At 40.4% G+C, this 24,291-nt stretch overlaps 1 protein-coding gene across 2 annotated transcripts in view; it reads right to left on the reverse strand.

The window, feature by feature from the left end:
* cfap65 (cilia and flagella associated protein 65) overlaps positions 1-14,805 on the reverse strand; it is a 75,982-nt gene extending 61,177 nt beyond the window's left edge. For both annotated transcript variants that reach the window (XM_036959451.1, XM_036959450.1), the window contains exons 1-5: positions 14,691-14,805; positions 9,744-9,820; positions 8,503-8,687; positions 4,276-4,378; positions 2,162-2,328 (exon numbers count right to left, since the gene is read on the reverse strand). In XM_036959451.1, the coding sequence (XP_036815346.1) occupies positions 2,162-2,328; positions 4,276-4,378; positions 8,503-8,687; positions 9,744-9,818 (530 nt within the window). In that variant the 5' untranslated portion in view covers positions 9,819-9,820; positions 14,691-14,805. The remainder of the gene's footprint in view (positions 1-2,161; positions 2,329-4,275; positions 4,379-8,502; positions 8,688-9,743; positions 9,821-14,690) is intronic.
* Between the last annotated feature and the right edge of the window lie 9,486 nt (positions 14,806-24,291).

Below are 24,291 nucleotides of genomic sequence, written 5' to 3' on the forward strand. Positions count from 1 at the left end.
GTGAGTGTATGTAACTGTACTGACAGACTAGAGACAATAGAAGCACAGCATGTGTGTTGATGATGGGTGGGCGTGGCACTAGAACCACCAGGTGCATCTAAACTACCTGTGGGATGGATTCAACTGGCAACAACTGTTCCCCTGACACCCAGACAACCTTTATTTCCCCTCAATTTACAGTGTGATTAGTCAACCTACCTTTAACTAATATTAACCAACCTACCTTTAACCACCATTAACTAACCAACCTACCTTGAACTAATATTAACCAACCTACATTTAACTAATATTAACCAACCTACCTTTAACCACCATTAACTAACCAACCTACCTTGAACTAATATTAACCAACCTACCTTTAACCACCATTAACTAACCAACCTACCTTGAACTAATATTAACCAACCTACCTTTAACCACCATTAACTAACCAACCTACCTTGAACTAATATTAACCAACCTACCTTTAACCACCATTAACTAACCAACCTACCTTGAACTAATATTAACCAACCTACCTTTAACCACCATTAACTAACCAACCTACCTTGAACTAATATTAACCAACCTACCTTTAACCACCATTAACTAGCCAACCTACCTTGAACTAATATTAACCAACCTACCTTTAACCACCATTAACTAACCAACCTACCTTGAACTAATATTAACCAACCTACCTTTAACCACCATTAACTAACCAACCTACCTTGAACTAATACTAACCAACCTACCTTTAACCACCATTAACTAACCAGCCTACCTTGAACTAATATTAACCAACCTACCTTTAACCACCATCAACTAACCAACCTACCTTTAACCACCATTAACTAACCAACCTACCTTGAACTAATATTAACCAACCTACCTTTAACTAATATTAACCAACCTACCTTTACCCACCACTAACTAACCAACCTACCTTGTACTAATATTAACCAACCTACCTTGAACTAATATTAACCAACCTACCTTTAACCACCATTAACTAACCAACCTACCTTGAACTAATATTAACCAACCTACCTTTAACCACCATTAACTAACCAACCTACCTTGAACTAATACTAACCAACCTACCTTTAACCACCATTAACTAACCAACCTACCTTGAACTAATATTAACCAACCTACCTTTAACCACCATCAACTAACCAACCTACCTTTAACCACCATTAACTAACCAACCTACCTTGAACTAATATTAACCAACCTACCTTTAACCACCATCAACTAACCAACCTACCTTTAACCACCATTAACTAACCAACCTACCTTGAACTAATATTAACCAACCTACCTTTAACTAATATTAACCAACCTACCTTTACCCACCACTAACTAACCAACATACCTTGTACTAATATTAACCAACCTACCTTTAACTAATATTAACCAACCTACCTTTAACCACCATTAACTAACCAACCTACCTTTAACCACCATTAACTAACCAACCTACCTTGAACTAATATTAACCAACCTACCTTTAACCACCATTAACTAACCAACCTACCTTTAACCACTATTAACCAACCAACCTACCTTGAACTAATATTAACCAACCTACCTTTAACCATGATTAACTAACCAACCTACCTTTAACTAATATTAACCAACCTACCTTTAACCACCATTAACTAACCAACCTACCTTTAACCACTATTAACCAACCTACCTACAAGCAGTATTAACCAGCTCTAACCAATATTAACCAACCTATCTCTAACCAATATTAACCAGCCTAACTATAACCACTATTAACCAACCTATCTCTAACCAATATTAACCAGCCTAACTATAACCACTATTAACCAACCTATCTCTAACCAATATTAACCAGCTTAACTATAACCAATATTAACCAGCCTATCTGTAACCAATATTAACCAGCCTATCTGTAACCAATATTAACCAGCATACCTTTAACTATTAACCAGCCTAACTATAACCACTATTAACCAGCCTAACTATAACCACTATTAACCAACCTATCTCTAACCACTATTAACCAACCCATCTCTAACCACTATTAACCAACCCATCTCTAACCACTATTAACCAATCCATCTCTAACCACTATTAACCAACCCATCTCTAACCACTATTAACCAACCTATCTCTAACCGCTGCTGTGATAATAGTGAGTGTAGCTTGCCTGGCGTTGCGGAACATGAAGACGGTCTGTGATTGGTGGAGAACAGCACAGGGGGGTAGGAGGACAGACTCGGGTACGTCCAGAGCATGGTGAGGTATGGTCGCCCTCAGAGACACCTGGAACAACCCATCTTTACTGTGGAACTCTATGGTGTCCTGGTACTCACACTGCTCAACACACAACACACACACGTTATTACCTGGACAGTGTCTGGTCTGGATTATAGATGTTATTACCAGGCCAGTGTCCAGTCTGGATTATACATGTGTTATTACCAGGCCAGTGTCCAGTCTGGATTATACATGTGTTATTACCAGGCCAGTGTCCAGTCTGGATTATAGATGTTATTACCAGGCCAGTGTCCAGTCTGGATTATACATGTGTTATTACCAGGCCAGTGTCCAGTCTGGATTATACATGTGTTATTACCAGGCCAGTGTCCAGTCTGGATTATACATGTGTTATTACCAGGCCAGTGTCCAGTCTGGATTATACATGTTATTACCAGGCCAGTGTCCAGTCTGGATTATACATGTGATTACCAGGCCAGTGTCCGGTCTGGATTATACATGTTATTACCAGGCCAGTGTCCAGTCTGGATTATAGATGTTATTACCAGGCCAGTGTCCAGTCTGGATTATAGATGTTATTACCAGGCCAGTGTCCAGTCTGGATTATACATGTTATTACCAGGCCAGTGTCCAGTCTGGATTATACATGTTATTACCAGGCCAGTGTCCAGTCTGGATTATACATGTTATTACCAGGCCAGTGTCCAGTCTGGATTATATATGTTATTACCAGGCCAGTGTCCAGTCTGGATTATACATGTTATTACCAGGCCAGTGTCCAGTCTGCATTATACATGTTATTACCAGGCCAGTGTCCAGTCTGGATTATACATGTTATTACCAGGCCAGTGTCCAGTCTGGATTATACATGTGTTATTACCAGGCCAGTGTCCAGTCTGGATTATACATGTTATTACCAGGCCAGTGTCCAGTCTGGATTATATATGTTATTACCAGGCCAGTGTCCAGTCTGGATTATATATGTTATTACCAGGCCAGTGTCCAGTCTGGATTATACATGTTATTACCAGGCCAGTGTCCAGTCTGGATTATACATGTTATTACCAGGCCAGTGTCCAGTCTGGATTATACATGTTATTACCAGGCCAGTGTCCAGTCTGGATTATATATGTTATTACCAGGCCAGTGTCCAGTCTGGATTATACATGTTATTACCAGGCCAGTGTCCAGTCTGGATTATACATGTTATTACCAGGCCAGTGTCCAGTCTGGATTATATATGTTATTACCAGGCCAGTGTCCAGTCTGGATTATACATGTTATTACCAGGCCAGTGTCCAGTCTGGATTATATATGTTATTACCAGGCCAGTGTCCAGTCTGGATTATACATGTTATTACCAGGCCAGTGTCCAGTCTGGATTATACATGTTATTACCAGGCCAGTGTCCAGTCTGGATTATATATGTTATTACCAGGCCAGTGTCCAGTCTGGATTATACATGTTATTACCAGGCCAGTGTCCAGTCTGGATTATACATGTTATTACCAGGCCAGTGTCCAGTCTGGATTATACATGTTATTACCAGGCCAGTGTCCAGTCTGGATTATACATGTTATTAACCAGGACCCCAAGTCACGAGTTCTGCTGGTCGGTACTGCTACTGCTTAGACACCTAGCTGTGCCAAAAGCCCTGCTCTGCCCTAGAAAGCCTATGTAAATTACGATCGACAGAACGGCCCACATTTTCAATTACTTTAAAGTTCGCTACAAAATGGAGATACTTATTTAAATAGTGATCCATTCTGACTACGAGATATTTAATTAAATAGTGATCCATTGTGACGTCACACAGGACCACGTGCTGACACAGACCAATCGCGAGCCGGCAGGATGAAAATGACTACATAGACCATGATCCTTAGCAATATTTTGGTGCCATTCAGCCCCATTGGGCAACTTCGCGTGCTTCAAATTCAAATAGTTCCGGCTTCATGCACCATCGACAGTTTTCCATAGGAATACGTGGATGACGTCAGCGCTATCAGTATATCCACTGGTGTTAATGTCCATGGTTATTACCCTATCAAGGGGGCGGAATGTAACAGGAAGAGAAAAAGACGTTCCAGGACTCAGAGTGATGATCTGAGGAAACAGGGTGGTGAAGAACTTTGACGCAGGAGGCCTGGGGGGAAAAAACAAACAAAATGTTACTACACATATTGATGTTTCATCAAACATCCAGGAAGATGATACAGTGCCTTTAGGGGAAAGTACTCAGACTCCCTCGACTTTTTCCACATTTTGTTAGGTTACAACCTTATTCTAAAATTGATTCAATTGATTAGATTTTTTGCCCTCATCAATACCGCATAATGACAAAGCAAAAACAATTTTTTTTGGGAAACTACATTTACATAAGTATTCAGACCCTTTAGTCAGTACTTTGTTGAAGCACCTTTGGCAGAGATTACAGCCTCAAGTCCTCATGGGTATGACACTACAAGCTTGGTACACCTGTATTTGGGGAGTTTCTCCCATTCTTCTCTGCAGATCCTCTCAAGCTCTGTCAGGTTGGATGGGGAGTGTTGCTGCACAGCTATTTTCAGGTCTCTCCAGAGATGTTTGATCGGGTTCAAGTCTGGGCTCTGGCTGGGCCGGTCAAGGACATTCAGAGACTTGTCCCAAAGCCAATCCTGCATTGTCTTGGCTGTGTGCTTAGGGTCGTTGTCCTGTTGGAAGGTGAACCTTCACCCCCGTCTGAGGTCCTGAGCGCTCTGGAGCAGGTTTCATCAAGAATCTCTCTGTACTTTGCTCCTTTCATCTTTCCCTCAATCCTGACTAGTCTCCCAGTCCCTGCCGCTGAAAAACATCCCCACCGCATGATGCTGCCACCACCATGCTTCACCGTAGGGATGGTGCCAGTTTTCCTCCAGACGTGACGCTTGGGATTCAGGCCAAATAGTTAAATCTTGGATTCATCAGACCAGAGAATCTTGTTTCTCATGGTCTGAGAGTCCTTTAGGTGCCTTTTGGCAAACTCCAAGCAGGCTGTCATATGCCTTTTACTGAGGAGTGGCTTCCGTCTGGCCACTCTACCATAAAGGCCTGATTGGTGGAGTGCTGCAGAGATGGTTGTCCTTCTGTAAGGTTCTCCCATCTCCACAGAGGAACTCTGGAGCTCTGTCAGAGTGACCATGGGGTTCTTGGCCACCTCCCTGACCAAGGCCCTTCTCCACCGATTGCTCAGTTTTGCCGGTCTGCCAGCTTTAGGAAGAGTCTTGGTGGTTGCAAACTTCTTCCATTTAAGAATGATGGAGGCCACTGTGTTCTTGGGGACCTTCAATGGACATATTTTGGTTCCCTTCCCCAGATCTGTGCATCGACACAATCTTGTCTCGGAGCTCTACGGACAATTCCTTCGACCTCATGGCTAGGTTTTTGCTCTGATATTCTCTGTCAACTGTGGGACCTTATATAGACAGGTGTGCCTTCCCAAATCATGTCCAATCAATTGAATTTACCACAGGTGGACTCAAATCAAGTTGTAGAAACATCAAGAATGATCAGTGGAAACAGGATGCACCTGACCTAAATTTTGCATCTCATAGCAAAGGGTCTGAATACTTATGTAAATAAGTTGTTTTTTAAAATAATTTTCATTATGGGGTATTGTCTGTAGATTGCTGAGGATTTTTTTTAAATCAATTTTAGAACAAGGCTGTAGCGTAACAAAATGTGGAAAAAAGTCAAGGGGTCTGAATACTTTCCGAAGGCTCTGTATCTACAGTTCCCTCTGTAATTATTGGGACAGTCACATATTTGTTGTTGTTTTGGCTCCGTACTCCAGCACTTTGGAGTAGAAACGATACCATGACTATGAGGTTAAAGTGAAGACTGTCGGCTTTAATTCAGCTTTTTTCATCCATATCGGGTGAATGGTTTAGAAATGAGTTTTTCCCATTTTAGGGAACCAAAAGTATTGGGACAAATTCACTTAAATGTGCATTAAAGTAGTAAAAAGTGTAGTATTTGGTCCCATACAGTATTCCCAGCACGCAATGATTACATCAACCTTGTGACTCTACAAACGTGTTGCATTTGCTGTTTTCTTATGGTTGTGTTTTAGAATATTTTGTACCAAATGGAAATTAATGGTAAATAATGTATTGTGTCATTTTGGAGTCATTTTTATTGTAAACAATAAATATTATGTATTTCTTAACATTTCCACATTAATGAGGATGCTACTATGATTACAGATAGTCCTGAATGAATCGTGAATAATAATGAGTGAGATGGTTACAGATGCACAAATATCATACCCTGAATACATTTGGTCCCCTAAAATGGGGGGACTATGAACAAAAAGTCCTGTAATTTCTAAACCATTCACTTGATATGGATGAAAATACCCTCAGATTAAAGCTGACAGTCTGTACTTTAATCTAGTAATTCTATCATTTTAAATCCAAAGTGCTGGAGTACATAACCAAAACCACAAAAAAAATTGTCACTATCCCAATAATTATGGAGGACACTGTATACGTAACTTCAACATGATATCATGGGACAACGTCATCCTGGCTCGTTTTTTTTTTGAAAAAAGGTCAAATGTCACAGTAGTTGACGTTTTTCTCAATACATTACAATCAATGGGGAATGTTTTCTGGAGACGTTTTCATGTTTATCTCGTTTATGTTTCTCTATCCCTTTCTACCTCTTTATCCTCCTCACTCTCTACCTCCTCTTTATCCTCCTCACTCTCTACCTCCTCTTTATCCTCCTCACTCTCTACCTCCTCTTTATCCTCCTCACTCTCTACCTCCTCTTTATCCTCCTCACTCTCTACCTCCTCTTTATCCTCCTCACTCTCTACCTCCTCTTTAGCCTCCTCACTCTCTATCTCCTCTTTATCCTCCTCACTCTCTACCTCCTCTTTATCCTCCTCATTCTCTACCTCCTCTTTATCCTACACATTCTCTACCTCCTCATTCTCTGCCTCCTCTTTTGCCCCCTCATTCTCTACCTCCTATTTATCCCCCTCATTCTCTACCTCCTCTTTTTTAATGATAATGAGTTGGTCATTTAGTATACACCGTATGATAATGCCCTGGTCATTTAGTATACTCTGTATGATAATGAGTTGGTCATTTAGTATACACCGTATGATAATGCCCTGGTCATTTAGTATACTCTGTATGATAATGAGTTGGTCATTTAGTATACTGTGAACGATAATGGGTTGGTCATTTAATATACTGTGAACGATAATGGGTTGGTCATTTAGTATACACTGTATGATAATGCCCTGGTAATTTAGTATTCTGTGTATGATAATGAGCTTGTCATTTAGTATACTGTGTATGATAATGGGCTGTCATTCAGTATACTGTGTATGATAATGCCCTGGTCATTTAGTATACTGTGTATGATAATGGGCTGTCATTTAGTATACTGTGTCTGATAATGGGCTGTCATTTAGTATACTGTGTATGATAATGGGCTGTCATTTAGTATACTGTGTATATCCTAGCTGTTCTTATCTAACTTGCATATACTTTCATTGGTGTGTAAAATGGCACCCTATTTCCTATATAGTGCATATACTTTGGGTCTCTAGCCAAAAGGGAAAGGGGGAAACGTGTTATAAACGTCCAGAGAACGTGTTATAAAGGTCCAGAGAACGTGCTATAAACGTCCAGAGAACGTGTTATAAAGGTCCAGAGAACGTGCTATAAAGGTCCAGAGAACGTGCTATAAAGGTCCAGAGAACGTTGTATAAAGGTCCAGAGAACGTTTTATAAAGGTCCAGAGAACGTTTTATAAAGGTCCAGAGAACGTTTTATAAAGGTCCAGAGAACGTTTTATAAAGGTCCAGAGAACGTTTTATAAAGGTCCAGAGAACGTTTTATAAAGGTCCAGAGAACGTGCTATAAAGGTCCAGAGAACGTTTTATAAAGGTCCAGAGAACGTTTTATAAAGGTCCAGAGAACGTTTTATAAAGGTCCAGAGAACGTGTTATATTAATCCTGTCACCACGCGGAATTAACCCTGTCACCACGCGGAAATAACCCTGTAACCACGCGGAAATAACCCTGTAACCACGCGGAATTAATGCATCAAAAAATTATGTTCACCATAACATGTTACATTTCTAAGAGAAACTCTGAAATCCTGCTGAGCATGAAGTGTAATACATATGTCTCTGGCCCTATGGGTCTCTGGCCAAAAGAAGTGCACTACATAGGGAATAGGGTGCCACTTCAGATCCAACTCTAAAGGAATAATCCCCGACACCAGACTCACCTGAAACGTAGTTTCTGTAGTTTACTATGGATGTTCTTCAGCAGCAGGGTCTTAGTGAACTCCCCTCCCAGCTCCCAGTCCTCCCACTTCAGCTCTTCCCAGGTCTCTACCCCGAGGAAGCAGCAACGCTGCGAGGGCATCTTCCTCTGGGCATCCCCAGACCGCTGTAGGGTTAGGCCTGGGCGCTGGGGGCACAGAGAGGGAGACACTGAGACAAATGGACTACAGATAACTGCAGACATTACACTACAATAACTCAGTAAAATGGGGATCTCCTGGCAAGAGGTAAAAGCCCACGGCAGAATAAGAGTGACTTGGACGCCTTACACAAAGGGGCCAAAAAGCCTGATACACAGTGACGACTGTAATGATAGGGAAGGAGTGTCCCTACCTGCTGTGTGTGCATATTGCCACCAGAGGGAGCTGTTTGACTAGCTATAAATCTGACTCATTGGCTATCAATTAATAAAAAACAAATATGGTATTAAGAGAAACTAATTGCTCTTAAACTAATTTAGGGGCAGCAGGTAACCTAGTGGTTAGAGTGTAGAGGAGGCAGGTAACCTAGTGGTTAGAGTGTAGAGGAGGCAGGTAGCCTAGTGGTTAGAGTGTAGTGGAGGCAGGTAACCTAGTGGTTAGAGTGTAGAGGTGGCAGGTAGCCTAGTGGTTAGAGTGTAGGGGTGGCAGGTAGCCTAGTGGTTAGAGTGTAGGGGGCAGGTAGCCTAGTGGTTAGAGTGTAGGGGCGGCAGGTAGCCTAGTGGTTAGAGTGTAGGGGAGGCAGGTAACCTAGTGGTTAGAGTGTAGGGGCAGCAGGTAACCTAGTGGTTAGAGTGTAGAGGAGGCAGGTAACCTAGTGGTTAGAGTGTAGAGGAGGCAGGTAGCCTAGTGGTTAGAGTGTAGTGGAGGCAGGTAGCCTAGTGGTTAGAGGGGAGGCAGGTAGCCTAGTGGTTAGAGTGTAGGGGTGGCAGGTAGCCTAGTGGTTAGAGTGTAGGGGTGGCAGGTAGCCTAGTGGTTAGAGCGTTGGGCCAGTAAGCGAAAGGTTGCAAGTTCAAACCCCCGAGTTGACAAGGTACAAATCTGTCGTTCTGCCCCTGAACAAGTCAGTTAACCCACTGTTCCTAGGTTGTCATTGTAAATAAGATGTTGTTCTTAACTGACTTGCCCAGTTAAATAAAGGTCAAATAAAAATGTTGTTTTTTTAATTACCACAATAGTTGAATGAAGGGTTTATTACTTCCTACCTTTTCATCTTTACCACGGGTGGCTGTCCAGAGGAGGCCAGAGCTTAGAGGGTTCCCTGGAACCTCAGCCAACATCTCTGGGGAAGAAAGGATATAATGACCAGAGCTTAGAGGGTTCCCTGGAACCTCAGCCAACATCTCTGGGGAAGAAAGGATATAATGACCAGAGCTTAGAGGGTTCCCTGGAACCTCAGCCAACATCTCTGGGGAAGAAAAGGTATAATGAACAGAGCGTTGGTTAGCGTTGGACTAGTAACCGAAAAGTTGCAAGTTCAAATCCCTGTTGTGATAAGGTGCAAATCTGTCGTTCTGTACCTGAAGAAGTCAGTTAACCCACTGTTCCTAGGCTGTGATTGTAAATTAGAATTTGTTCTTAACTGACTTGCCTAGTTAAATAAAGGTAAAAAAACATAAAAATAGGCTAGTTTATTACATAACTGAATAGAAGCTGATGTCCAATCCAAGCTCACCAGAACGTCTGTATTCACCATCATTTGAAAAATGTAAAAACACAATTCATTTAAAAATATATATATATATATATACAAAAAAAAACGTAATTTAAAGTAATCTTCAGATGTACCACAGCACTAAAAAAAACACTGATATATTTCTTCCTTATCATCAGAAAAAGGAAATGTGGATGGATGTATGCCCCGGACATTCAGCCCCTTGCTTTTTCTATATGACTAGGCAAATCGGCATGAGGGTGGGGGGAATAAACTGTAGGAGTGTTTCATGTTATTTATGCAGTCAGCAGTCTGTCCACATTTCAATAACTAATGACTGTCATTTGCTGATTGGTCAAACCACAAGGTGTACGCTATTTTACAGCGTAATGCGGCCGATGGTACAAAACAAACTCATTGTTGGCAAACACTGACAACAACAAGGCGACAGTATTTGTATATTTTCGTCCCCAAGCTTGTTAGCTAGACAAAATAGCAGCACATAACATCCACAGTGGCTATGCGTGTAACCGTATCAAATACGATCTATTATATTGACAAGATAGCCGAGAGACCGCCCTAACAATTGAAATTCATGTTGTCAATGACTGAAGCAAAGATTATAGATATACTGACAATATGTATTTATTTATTTAACTAAGATGACATGTCTCTCCGCACTAACAATAGGAGTCGTTGTCCACAAAGCGGCACGGCGGGCTGTCGAGCCTTTCTTTGGATTGGTGAATACATCTCATTATTGTAATCCTTTATTGAATATTCAATGAGGGTTGTTGACGTCATCCGCCTATATTCAATAAAGAGAGAGATGCTATGATTACTAGCCTCGTTTCATGAATATGCATATCCATCTAGAGACAACTCCGATAAAACGTTTTTTTTTTCTCTCTCAAAGTTGCCGGGATGTCACGTGCCCTACTTATATCAGCACACTCATAACAACCTAAGCATTACGAAACGTATATTCGAATAAACCTCACATAGCAAATAAACCATACATTTTTGTTGTTGACCTCCATTCAAAAACTCCTTGCTTGGCGGGCGAAACAACGGCACCTGCTGGAGGGAGACCAACTCTGTTTTCCGCAGAGTTGCCAACATCTCTGGGGAAGAAAAGGTATAATGACCAGAGCTTAGAGGGTTCCCTGGAACCTCAGCCAACATCTCTGGGGAAGAAAGGATATAATGACCAGAGCTTAGAGGGTTCCCTGGAACCTCAGCCAACATCTCTGGGGAAGAAAGGATATAATGACCAGAGCTTAGAGGGTTCCCTGGAACCTCAGCCAACATCTCTGGGGAAGAAAGGATATAATGACCAGAGCTTAGAGGGTTCCCTGGAACCTCAGCCAACATCTCTGGGGAAGAAAGGATATAATGACCAGAGCTTAGAGGGTTCCCTGGAACCTCAGCCAACATCTCTGGGGAAGAAAAGGTATAATGAACAGGGTAGCCTAGTGGTTAGAGTGTTGGACTAGTAACAGAAAAGTTGCAAGTTCAAATCCCTGTTGTGATAAGGTGCAAATCTGTCGTTCTGTACCTGAACAAGTCAGTTAACCCACTGTTCCTAGGCTGTGATTGTAAATTAGAATTTGTTCTCAACTGACTTGCCTAGTTAAATAAAGGTAAAACAAAAATAAATAGGCTGGTTTATTACATAACTGAATAGAAGCTGATGTCCAATCCAAGCTCACCAGAACGTCTGTATTCACCTTCATTTGAACATTTTAAAAACACAATTAATAAAAATAAAAAAATAAAAAAAAATATATATATATATATATATATATATATATATATATATGCAAAAAAAAATCGTCATTGAAAGTAATCTTCAGATGTACACAGTACTAAAAAAAACACTGATATATTTCTTCCTTATCATCAGAAAAAGGAAATGTGGATGGATGTATGCCCCGGCAAATCTATATGACTAGGCAAATCGGCATGAGGGTGGGGGGAATAAACTGTAGGAGTGTTTCATGTTATTTATGCAGTCAGCAGTCTGTCCACATTTCAATAACTAATGACTGTCATTTGCTGATTGGTCAAACCACAAGGTGTACGCTATTTTACAGCGTAATGCGGCCGATGGTACAAAACAAACTCATTGTTGGCAAACACTGACAACAACAAGGCGATAGTATTTGTATATTTTCGTCCCCAAGCTTGTTAGCTAGACAAAATAGCAGCACATAACATCCACAGTGGCTATGCGTGTAACCGTATCAAATACGATCTATTATATTGACAAGATAGCCGAGAGACCGCCCTAACAATTGAAATTCATGTTGTCAATGACTGAAGCAAAGATTATAGATATACTGACAATATGTATTTATTTATTTAACTAAGATGACATGTCTCTCCGCACTAACAATAGGAGTCGTTGTCCACAAAGCGGCACGGCGGGCTGTCGAGCCTTTCTTTGGATTGGTGAATACATCTCATTATTGTAATCCTTTATTGAATATTCAATGAGGGTTGTTGACGTCATCCGCCTATATTCAATAAAGAGAGAGATGCTATGATTACTAGCCTCGTTTCATGAATATGCATATCCATCTAGAGACAACTCCGATAAAACGTTTTTTTCTCTCTCAAAGTTGCCGGGATGTCACGTGCCCTACTTATATCAGCACACTCATAACAACCTAAGCATTACGAAACGTATATTCGAATAAACCTCACATAGCAAATAAACCATACATTTTTGTTGTTGAGCTCCATTCAAAAACTCCTTGCTTGGCGGGCGAAACAACGGCACCTGCAGGAGGGAGACCAACTCTGTTTTCCGCAGAGTTGGGCCTCTCTTTTCCTCTCTGAATAAAGACAGGTGAGATCAGGTGGGACCATTCTAGCCAATGAAAGGATTGCGCATGTGAACAGGGCTACGTTCAGTAAATGTTTAAGTTTTGGAACATTCAATGAAACGGAAACAGTGCTGTACTGAACGGCTAGTTGAAAAAACTGGAAGGGGTTTGGGGAACGCTGTCAGCATGGCGACAGCCCTTAAAATACATCACTGATTGCTTCAAGCGACACCCACCAAATGGGAAGAAACTTATCTCAAAGTTTGTTCAATAACGTTTTGGGGAAAGGTGTAGTTCATTACAAACCGTTCCGCAACATAGAAAACGTTCAAGAAAAGTGAATGCACCTTGGGCACGACTAAGTCACCCCCCCCCCCCACCCCCCCTGGAAGTTGCCGGAATGCCACGTCCATCCACTTATATCAGTACATTTGTAAACATGACAAAACTTCTATTCGATCAAATAAGCCTCAAGTAATTTGACAATCTCGAATAGACCTCGATGCCAAAAAGGGCTTATCTCACACAGGCAGATTTTTGGCCAGAGTAAATGACTGTAGTGTTGAAAACCGGATGCATCCGATCGTTGGTGTTAGTGCCACGTTCACAACTGGGAAATCTCAAGACTTTCGACTTCAGTGTGTTCAAGACAACTGGGAACTAGGGGGGAAACGGTAATCCGATTTATAATTCCAAGTTGGATTACCTTTCAAACCGTTATATATATATAACGAACAATTACTCCGATAAAAACGGAATGATTCTGAACACACAAGTCCAAATTTCAGCAGAAAAGTTCAAAATTTTTCTGAAGTTTCTATCCATAAGCGTAAACATGGTAAATTGGGAAGAGCTCATCCGGACGACTAAACCGGGTGGCCACCACGCGTATATATATATATATTGTTTTACAAACATTTAACAATATACGTTAATTCCGTAGCTGTCGCCCTGGTCTAATATTTACGAAACTATCTAATTGCTTCCCTCTCCTTACTGCGGTAAGCGGGAGTGAAAGACAGTGGACTGTATCACCGTGACCAATATTAGGTTACAAGTTATTAAGGCTCGGTACGCTACTCGACATACAAATCAAGTAGGATGGAACAAATTAGACATGGTGACCTATAACCTACAAGTTATTTCGACCTCGCCCATTGAAATAAATATCACTTTCTTTTACAAGTTTTAACTAGTGCCATGCTGTTTTTATTACCAGCTATCCAACATAAACTAGCTGGGAAGGGCTCATCGGGACGACTGACTCAAGTTGCGCAACATACTGTATGTAGTTCGTCAATTTGGGCACTAGATTGAGATGGGCAAATGCCGCATTCAAAACAACTGGGAAATCTACAACTTTCGACTTCCGGTGCGTTCAAGACAACTGGAAACTCACCTAAAAAAGCGAGCTCCGACTGGGAAATATCGTTTTTAAACGGTTGTCCAATTCGGAACTACGAGTATAGTTCCGTATTTCCAACCTAAAGATCACTGAAATCATGATTTGACCTCGTTTTTATCCGACTTCCCAGTGGTCTTGAAAGCACCATGACCTCTAGCTAACGTTAGGAAGTAAGAATCGAACACCTAGCTACGACACATATGTGATTGAGAATTACAGCCATTTTGCTCTTCATGTTATCTTAAATATCACACTGCCTTACCTCATTCAAATGTAATACTATGAAATAAACATCAGTTTAGACATTTCATTCACTGTTTATCCAGTGCTAAGAACAACAGTAGTCATCCATGCTCCAGTTTCCATAGAAATAATTGTTTCCGTCTCTATGGTAACGAAGGCAAATGGAGAGGGACAATTTTCATTCGTTTGCGACACGCGTTAGTCATTTTTAGCACAGTTTCTGCTGCGGGTCATACGGAATCTCTGATACATAGGCATTTGCAGGTCTTCATATAGACACAGCCTATTTATTTATTTTTATTTATTTATTTCACCTTTATTTAACCAGGTAGGCAAGTTGAGAACAAGTTCTCATTTACAATTGCGACCTGGCCAAGATAAAGCAAAGCAGTTCGACACATACAACGACACAGAGTTACACATGGAATAAAACAAACATACAGTCAATAATACAATAGAAAAATAAGTCTATATACAATGTGAGCAAATGAGGTGAGATAAGGGAGGTAAAGGCAAAAAAAGGCCATGGTGGCGAAGTAAATACAATATATCAAGTAAAACACTGGAATGGTAGATTTGCAGTGGAAGAATGTGCAAAGTAGAAATACAAATAATGGGGTGCAAAGGAGCAAAATAAATAAATAAATTAAATACAGTAAGGAAAGAGGTAGTTGTTTGGGCTAAATTATAGGTGGGCTATGTACAGGTGCAGTAATCTGTGAGCTGCTCTGGCAGTTGGTGCTTAAAGCTAGTGAGGGAGATAAGTGTTTCCAGTTTCAGAGATTTTTGTAGTTCGTTCCAGTCATTGGCATCAGAGAACTGTAAGGAGAGGCGGCCAAAGAAATAATTGGTTTTGGGGATGACCAGAGAGATATACCTGCTGGAGTGCGTGCTACAGGTGGGAGATGCAATGGTGACCAGCGAGCTGAGATAAGGGTATATAGGTGCAATTGAAAAAAAAAAGGTGAACTTTCCTTTAGTATTGAGGGGAAAAAATATATATATGAATGAGTTGACAACTCATGACCTCCATATGTGAGGAAAAACGAGGAAAGCATTCAATCTCATATGTATATGCTGTACTCTATACCATCTACTGCATCTTGCCTATGCTGTTCTGTACCATCACTCATTCATATATTTTTTTATGTACATGTTCTCATTCATTCCTTTACACTTGTGTGTATAAGGTAGTTGTTGTGAAATTGTTAGGTTAGATTAGTTATATATTACTGTATTGTCGGAACTAGAAGCACAAGCATTTCAATACACTCGCATTAACATCTGCTAACCATGTGTATGTGACAAATAACATTTGATTTGATTTGATTTGGAGCTATTCAGCTCCTGAGGTGTGCTTTCATTTAATCACTGGGGAAGATTTACAGTATACCTGGCTTATACAGTATATTAACAAATCACCTGGGATACATCCCAAATGGCACCCTATTCCTAGTAGTGTACCCTATTCCTAGTAGTGCACTCTATTCCTAGTAGTGTACGCTATTCATTATAGTGCACTCTATTCCTAGTAGTGCACTCTATTCCTAGTAGTGCACCCATTCCTAGTAGTGTACTCTATTTGCTAGTAGTGTACCCTATTTCTAGTAGTGCACTCTATTCCTAGTAGTGTACACTATTCCTAGTAGTGCACCCTATTCCTAGTAGTGCATCCTATTCCTAGTAGTGTACTCTATTTGCTAGTAGTGTACCCTATTTCTAGTAGTGCACTCTATTCCTAGTAGTGTACTCTATTCCTAGTAGTGTACACTATTCCTAGTAGTGCACCCTATTCCTAGTAGTGTACTCTATTCCTAGTAGTGCACCCTATTCCTAGTAGTGCACTCTATTCCTAGTAGTGCACCCTATTCCTAGTAGTGCACTCTATTCCTAGTAGTGTACACTATTCCTAGTAGTGTACTCTATTTGCTAGTAGTGTACCCTATTCCTAGTAGTGTACACTATTCCTAGTAGTGTACTCTATTTGCTAGTAGTGTACCCTATTCCTAGTAGTGCACCCTATTCCTAGTAGTGCATCCTATTCCTAGTAGTGTACTCTATTTGCTAGTAGTGTACCCTATTTCTAGTAGTGCACTCTATTCCTAGTAGTGTACACTATTCCTAGTAGTGCACCCTATTCCTAGTAGTGCATCCTATTCCTAGTAGTGTACCCTATTCCTAGTAGTGCACTCTATTCCTAGTAGTGCACTCTATTCCTAGTAGTGTACGCTATTCCTAGTAGTGTACCCTATTCCTGGTAGTGCACCCTATTCCTTATAGTGCACACTATTCCTTATAGTGCACTCTATTCCTAGTAGTGTACCCTATTCCTAGTAGTGTACCCTATTCCTAGTAGTGCATCCTATTCCTAGTAGTGTACCCTATTCCTAGTAGTGCATCCTATTCCTTATAGTGCACCCTGTTCCTTATAGTGCATCCTATTCCTTATAGCGCATCCTATTCCTAGTAGTGTACCCTATTCCTTATAGTGCACTCTATTCCTTATAGTGTACCCTATTCCTAGTAGTGTACCCTATTCCTAGTTGTGTACCCTATTCCTAGTAGTGCACCCTATTCCTTATAGTGCATCCTATTCCTAGTAGTGTACCCTATTCCTTATAGTGCACTCTATTCCTTATAGTGTACCCTATTCCTAGTAGTGTACCCTATTCCTAGTTGTGTACCCTATTCCTAGTAGTGCACCCTATTCCTTATAGTGCATCCTATTCCTAGTAGTGCACCCTATTCCTTATAGTGCATCCTATTCCTAGTAGTGCACCCTATTCCTAGTTGTGCACTCTATTCCTAGTAGTGTACGCTATTCCTAGTAGTGTACCCTATTTGCTAGTAGTGTACCCTATTTCTAGTAGTGCACTCTATTCCTAGTAGTGTACACTATTCCTAGTAGTGCACCCTATTCCTAGTAGTGCATCCTATTCCTAGTAGTGTACCCTATTCCTTATAGTGCACTCTATTCCTAGTAGTGTACCCTATTCCTAGTAGTGCACCCTATTCCTAGTAGTGCACCCTATTCCTAGTAGTGTACCCTATTCCTAGTAGTGTACGCTATTCCTTATAGTGCACTCTATTCCTAGTAGTGTACCCTATTCCTAGTAGTGCACTCTATTCCTTATAGTGCACTCTATTCCTAGTAGTGTACCCTATTCCTAGTAGTGCACTCTATTCCTTATAGTGCACTCTATTCCTAGTAGTGTACCCTATTCCTAGTAGTGTACCCTATTCCTGGTAGTGCACCCTATTCTTTATAGTGCACTCTATTCCTAGTTGTGTACGCTATTCCTAGTAGTGCACCCTATTCCTTATAGTGCACTCTATTCCTAGTAGTGTACCCTATTCCTAGTAGTGTACCCTATTCCTAGTAGTGCATCCTATTCCTAGTAGTGTACCCTATTCCTAGTAGTGCATCCTATTCCTTATAGTGCACCCTGTTCCTTATAGTGCACTCTATTCCTAGTTGTGTACCCTATTCCTAGTAGTGCATCCTATTCCTAGTAGTGTACCCTATTCCTAGTAGTGCACTCTATTCCTTATAGTGCATCCTATTCCTAGTAGTGTACCCTATTCCTTATAGTGCACTCTATTCCTTATAGTGCATCCTATTCCTTATAGTGCATCCTATTCCTAGTAGTGTACCCTATTCCTTATAGTGCACTCTATTCCTTATAGTGTACCCTATTCCTAGTAGTGTACCCTATTCCTAGTTGTGTACCCTATTCCTAGTAGTGCACCCTATTCCTTATAGTGCATCCTATTCCTAGTAGTGTACGCTATTCCTAGTAGTGCACTCTATTCCTTATAGTGCATCCTATTCCTAGTAGTGCACCCTATTCCTTATAGTGCATCCTATTCCTAGTAGTGTACCCTATTCCTTATAGTGCACTCTATTCCTTATAGTGTACCCTATTCCTAGTAGTGTACCCTATTCCTAGTTGTGTACCCTATTTCTAGTAGTGCACCCTATTCCTAGTAGTGTACCCTATTCCTTATAGTGCATCCTATTCCTAGTAGTGCACTCTATTCCTTATAGTGCACTCTATTCCTTATAGTGTACTCTATTCCTTATAGTGTACTCTATTCCTTATAGTGTACTCTATTCCTTATAGTGTACTCTATTCCTTATAGTGTACTATATTCCTTATAGTGTACTCTATTCCTTATAGTCTACTCTATTCCTAGTAGTGCACTCTATTCCTAGTAGTGCACCCTATTCCTAGTAGTGCACTCTATTCCTTATAGTGTACCCTATTCCTAGTAGTGCACTCTATTCCTTATAGTGTACTCTATTCCTTATAGTGTACTCTATTCCTTATAGTGTACTCTATTCCTTATAGTGTACTCTATTCCTTATAGTGCACTCTATTCCTTATAGTGCACTCTATTCCTAGTAGTGTACCCTATTCCTAGTAGTGTACCCTATTCCTAGTAGTGCATCCTATTCCTAGTAGTGTACCCTATTCCTAGTAGTGCATCCTATTCCTTATAGTGCACCCTGTTCCTTATAGTGCACTCTATTCCTAGTTGTGTACCCTATTCCTAGTAGTGCATCCTATTCCTAGTAGTGTACCCTATTCCTAGTAGTGCACTCTATTCCTTATAGTGCATCCTATTCCTAGTAGTGTACCCTATTCCTTATAGTGCACTCTATTCCTTATAGTGCATCCTATTCCTTATAGTGCATCTTATTCCTAGTAGTGTACCCTATTCCTTATAGTGCACTCTATTCCTTATAGTGTACCCTATTCCTAGTAGTGTACCCTATTCCTAGTCGTGTACCCTATTCCTAGTTGTGCACCCTATTCCTTATAGTGCATCCTATTCCTAGTAGTGTACGCTATTCCTAGTAGTGCACTCTATTCCGTATAGTGCATCCTATTCCTAGTAGTGCACCCTATTCCTTATAGTGCATCCTATTCCTAGTAGTGTACCCTATTCCTTATAGTGCACTCTATTCCTTATAGTGTACCCTATTCCTAGTAGTGTACCCTATTCCTAGTTGTGTACCCTATTCCTAGTAGTGCACCCTATTCCTAGTAGTGTACCCTATTCCTTATAGTGCATCCTATTCCTAGTAGTGCACTCTATTCCTTATAGTGCACTCTATTCCTTATAGTGTACTCTATTCCTTATAGTGTACTCTATTCCTTATAGTGTACTCTATTCCTTATAGTGTACTCTATTCCTTATAGTGTACTCTATTCCTTATAGTGTACTCTATTCCTTATAGTGTACTCTATTCCTTATAGTGTACTCTATTCCTAGCAGTGCACCCTATTCCTCGTAGTGCACTCTATTCCTTATAGTGTACCCTATTCCTAGTAGTGCACTCTATTCCTTATAGTGTACTCTATTCCTTATAGTGTACTCTATTCCTTATAGTGTACTCTATTCCTTATAGTACTCTATTCCTTATAGTGTACTCTATTCCTTATAGTGTACTCTATTCCTTATAGTGTACTCTATTCCTTATAGTGTACTCTATTCCTTATAGTGTACCCTATTCCTAGTAGTGCACTCTATTCCTTATAGTGTACTCTATTCCTTATAGTGTACTCTATTCCTTATAGTGCATCCTATTCCTTATAGTGCATCCTATTCCTAGTAGTGTACCCTATTCCTTATAGTGCACTCTATTCCTTATAGTGTACCCTATTCCTAGTAGTGTACCCTATTCCTAGTTGTGTACCCTATTCCTAGTAGTGCACCCTATTCCTTATAGTGCATCCTATTCCTAGTAGTGTACGCTATTCCTAGTAGTGCACTCTATTCCTTATAGTGCATCCTATTCCTAGTAGTGCACCCTATTCCTAGTAGTGCACTCTATTCCTAGTAGTGTACGCTATTCCTTATAGTGCACTCTATTCCTAGTAGTGCACCCTATTCCTAGTTGTGCACTCTATTCCTAGTAGTGTACGCTATTCCTAGTAGTGTACTCTATTTGCTAGTAGTGTACCCTATTTCTAGTAGTGCACTCTATTCCTAGTAGTGTACACTATTCCTAGTAGTGCACCCTATTCCTAGTAGTGCATCCTATTCCTAGTAGTGTACCCTATTCCTAGTAGTGTACGCTATTCCTTATAGTGCACCCTATTCCTAGTAGTGTACCCTATTCCTAGTAGTGCATCCTATTCCTTATAGTGCACCCTGTTCCTTATAGTGCACTATATTCCTAGTTGTGTACCCTATTCCTAGTAGTGCATCCTATTCCTAGTAGTGTACCCTATTCCTAGTAGTGCACTCTATTCCTTATAGTGCATCCTATTCCTAGTATTGTACCCTATTCCTTATAGTGCACTCTATTCCTTATAGTGCATCCTATTCCTTATAGTGCTCCTATTCCTAGTAGTGTACCCTATTCCTTATAGTGCACTCTATTCCTTATAGTGTACCCTATTCCTAGTAGTGCACTCTATTCCTTATAGTGCATCCTATTCCTAGTAGTGTACCCTATTCCTAGTAGTGTACGCTATTCCTTATAGTGCACCCTATTCCTAGTAGTGTACCCTATTCCTAGTAGTGCATCCTATTCCTTATAGTGCACCCTGTTCCTTATAGTGCACTATATTCCTAGTTGTGTACCCTATTCCTAGTAGTGCATCCTATTCCTAGTAGTGTACCCTATTCCTAGTAGTGCACTCTATTCCTTATAGTGCATCCTATTCCTAGTAGTGTACCCTATTCCTTATAGTGCACTCTATTCCTTATAGTGCATCCTATTCCTTATAGTGCATCCTATTCCTAGTAGTGTACCCTATTCCTTATAGTGCACTCTATTCCTTATAGTGTACCCTATTCCTAGTAGTGTACCCTATTCCTAGTTGTGTACCCTATTCCTAGTAGTGCACCCTATTCCTTATAGTGCATCCTATTCCTAGTAGTGTACGTTATTCCTAGTAGTGCACTCTATTCCTTATAGTGCATCCTATTCCTAGTAGTGCACCCTATTCCTTATAGTGCATCCTATTCCTAGTAGTGTACCCTATTCCTTATAGTGCACTCTATTCCTTATAGTGTACCCTATTCCTAGTAGTGTACCCTATTCCTAGTTGTGTACCCTATTTCTAGTAGTGCACCCTATTCCTAGTAGTGTACCCTATTCCTTATAGTGCATCCTATTCCTAGTAGTGCACTCTATTCCTTATAGTGCACTCTATTCCTTATAGTGTACTCTATTCCTTATAGTGTACTCTATTCCTTATAGTGTACTCTATTCCTTATAGTGTACTCTATTCCTTATAGTGTACTATATTCCTTATAGTGTAATCTATTCCTTATAGTGTACTCTATTCCTAGTAGTGCACTCTATTCCTAGTAGTGCACCCTATTCCTAGTAGTGCACTCTATTCCTTATAGTGTACCCTATTCCTAGTAGTGCACTCTATTCCTTATAGTGTACTCTATTCCTTATAGTGTACTCTATTCCTTATAGTGTACTCTATTCCTTATAGTGTACTCTATTCCTTATAGTGCACTCTATTCCTTATAGTGCACTCTATTCCTAGTAGTGTACCCTATTCCTAGTAGTGTACCCTATTCCTAGTAGTGCATCCTATTCCTAGTAGTGTACCCTATTCCTAGTAGTGCATCCTATTCCTTATAGTGCACCCTGTTCCTTATAGTGCACTCTATTCCTAGTTGTGTACCCTATTCCTAGTAGTGCATCCTATTCCTAGTAGTGTACCCTATTCCTAGTAGTGCACTCTATTCCTTATAGTGCATCCTATTCCTAGTAGTGTACCCTATTCCTTATAGTGCACTCTATTCCTTATAGTGCATCCTATTCCTTATAGTGCATCCTATTCCTAGTAGTTTACCCTATTCCTTATAGTGCACTCTATTCCTTATAGTGTACCCTATTCCTAGTAGTGTACCCTATTCCTAGTCGTGTACCCTATTCCTAGTTGTGCACCCTATTCCTTATAGTGCATCCTATTCCTAGTAGTGTACGCTATTCCTAGTAGTGCACTCTATTCCGTATAGTGCATCCTATTCCTAGTAGTGCACCCTATTCCTTATAGTGCATCCTATTCCTAGTAGTGTACCCTATTCCTTATAGTGCACTCTATTCCTTATAGTGTACCCTATTCCTAGTAGTGTACCCTATTCCTAGTTGTGTACCCTATTCCTAGTAGTGCACCCTATTCCTAGTAGTGTACCCTATTCCTTATAGTGCATCCTATTCCTAGTAGTGCACTCTATTCCTTATAGTGCACTCTATTCCTTATAGTGTACTCTATTCCTTATAGTGTACTCTATTCCTTATAGTGTACTCTATTCCTTATAGTGTACTCTATTCCTTATAGTGTACTCTATTCCTTATAGTGTACTCTATTCCTAGCAGTGCACCCTATTCCTAGTAGTGCACTCTATTCCTTATAGTGTACCCTATTCCTAGTAGTGCACTCTATTCCTTATAGTGTACTCTATTCCTTATAGTGTACTCTATTCCTTATAGTGTACTCTATTCCTTATAGTGTACTCTATTCCTTATAGTACTCTATTCCTTATAGTGTACTCTATTCCTTATAGTGTACTCTATTCCTTATAGTGTACTCTATTCCTTATAGTGTACTCTATTCCTAGTAGTGCACTCTATTCCTTATAGTGTACTCTATTCCTTATAGTGTACTCTATTCCTTATAGTGCACTCTATTCCTTATAGTGCACTCTATTCCTAGTAGTGTACCCTATTCCTAGTAGTGTACCCTATTCCTAGTAGTGCATCCTATTCCTAGTAGTGTACCCTATTCCTAGTAGTGCATCCTATTCCTTATAGTGCACCCTGTTCCTTATAGTGCACTCTATTCCTAGTTGTGTACCCTATTCCTAGTAGTGCATCCTATTCCTAGTAGTGTACCCTATTCCTAGTAGTGCACTCTATTCCTTATAGTGCATCCTATTCCTAGTAGTGTACCCTATTCCTTATAGTGCACTCTATTCCTTATAGTGCATCCTATTCCTTATAGTGCATCCTATTCCTAGTAGTGTACCCTATTCCTTATAGTGCACTCTATTCCTTATAGTGTACCCTATTCCTAGTAGTGTACCCCATTCCTAGTCGTGTACCCTATTCCTAGTAGTGCACCCTATTCCTTATAGTGCATCCTATTCCTAGTAGTGTACGCTATTCCTAGTAGTGCACTCTATTCCGTATAGTGCATCCTATTCCTAGTAGTGCACCCTATTCCTTATAGTGCATCCTATTCCTAGTAGTGTACCCTATTCCTTATAGTGCACTCTATTCCTTATAGTGTACCCTATTCCTAGTAGTGTACCCTATTCCTAGTTGTGTACCCTATTCCTAGTAGTGCACCCTATTCCTAGTAGTGTACCCTATTCCTTATAGTGCACTCTATTCCTTATAGTGTACCCTATTCCTAGTAGTGTACCCTATTCCTAGTTGTGTACCCTATTCCTTATAGTGCACTCTATTCCTTATAGTGTACTCTATTCCTTATAGTGTACTCTATTCCTTATAGTGTACTCTATTCCTTATAGTGTACTCTATTCCTTATAGTGTACTCTATTCCTTATAGTGTACTCTATTCCTTATAGTGTACTCTATTCCTAGTAGTGCACCCTATTCCTAGTAGTGCACTCTA

The sequence above is a fragment of the Oncorhynchus mykiss genome, chromosome 22 (genome assembly GCF_013265735.2).
Source record: "Oncorhynchus mykiss isolate Arlee chromosome 22, USDA_OmykA_1.1, whole genome shotgun sequence".
Classification (NCBI taxonomy): domain Eukaryota; kingdom Metazoa; phylum Chordata; class Actinopteri; order Salmoniformes; family Salmonidae; genus Oncorhynchus; species Oncorhynchus mykiss.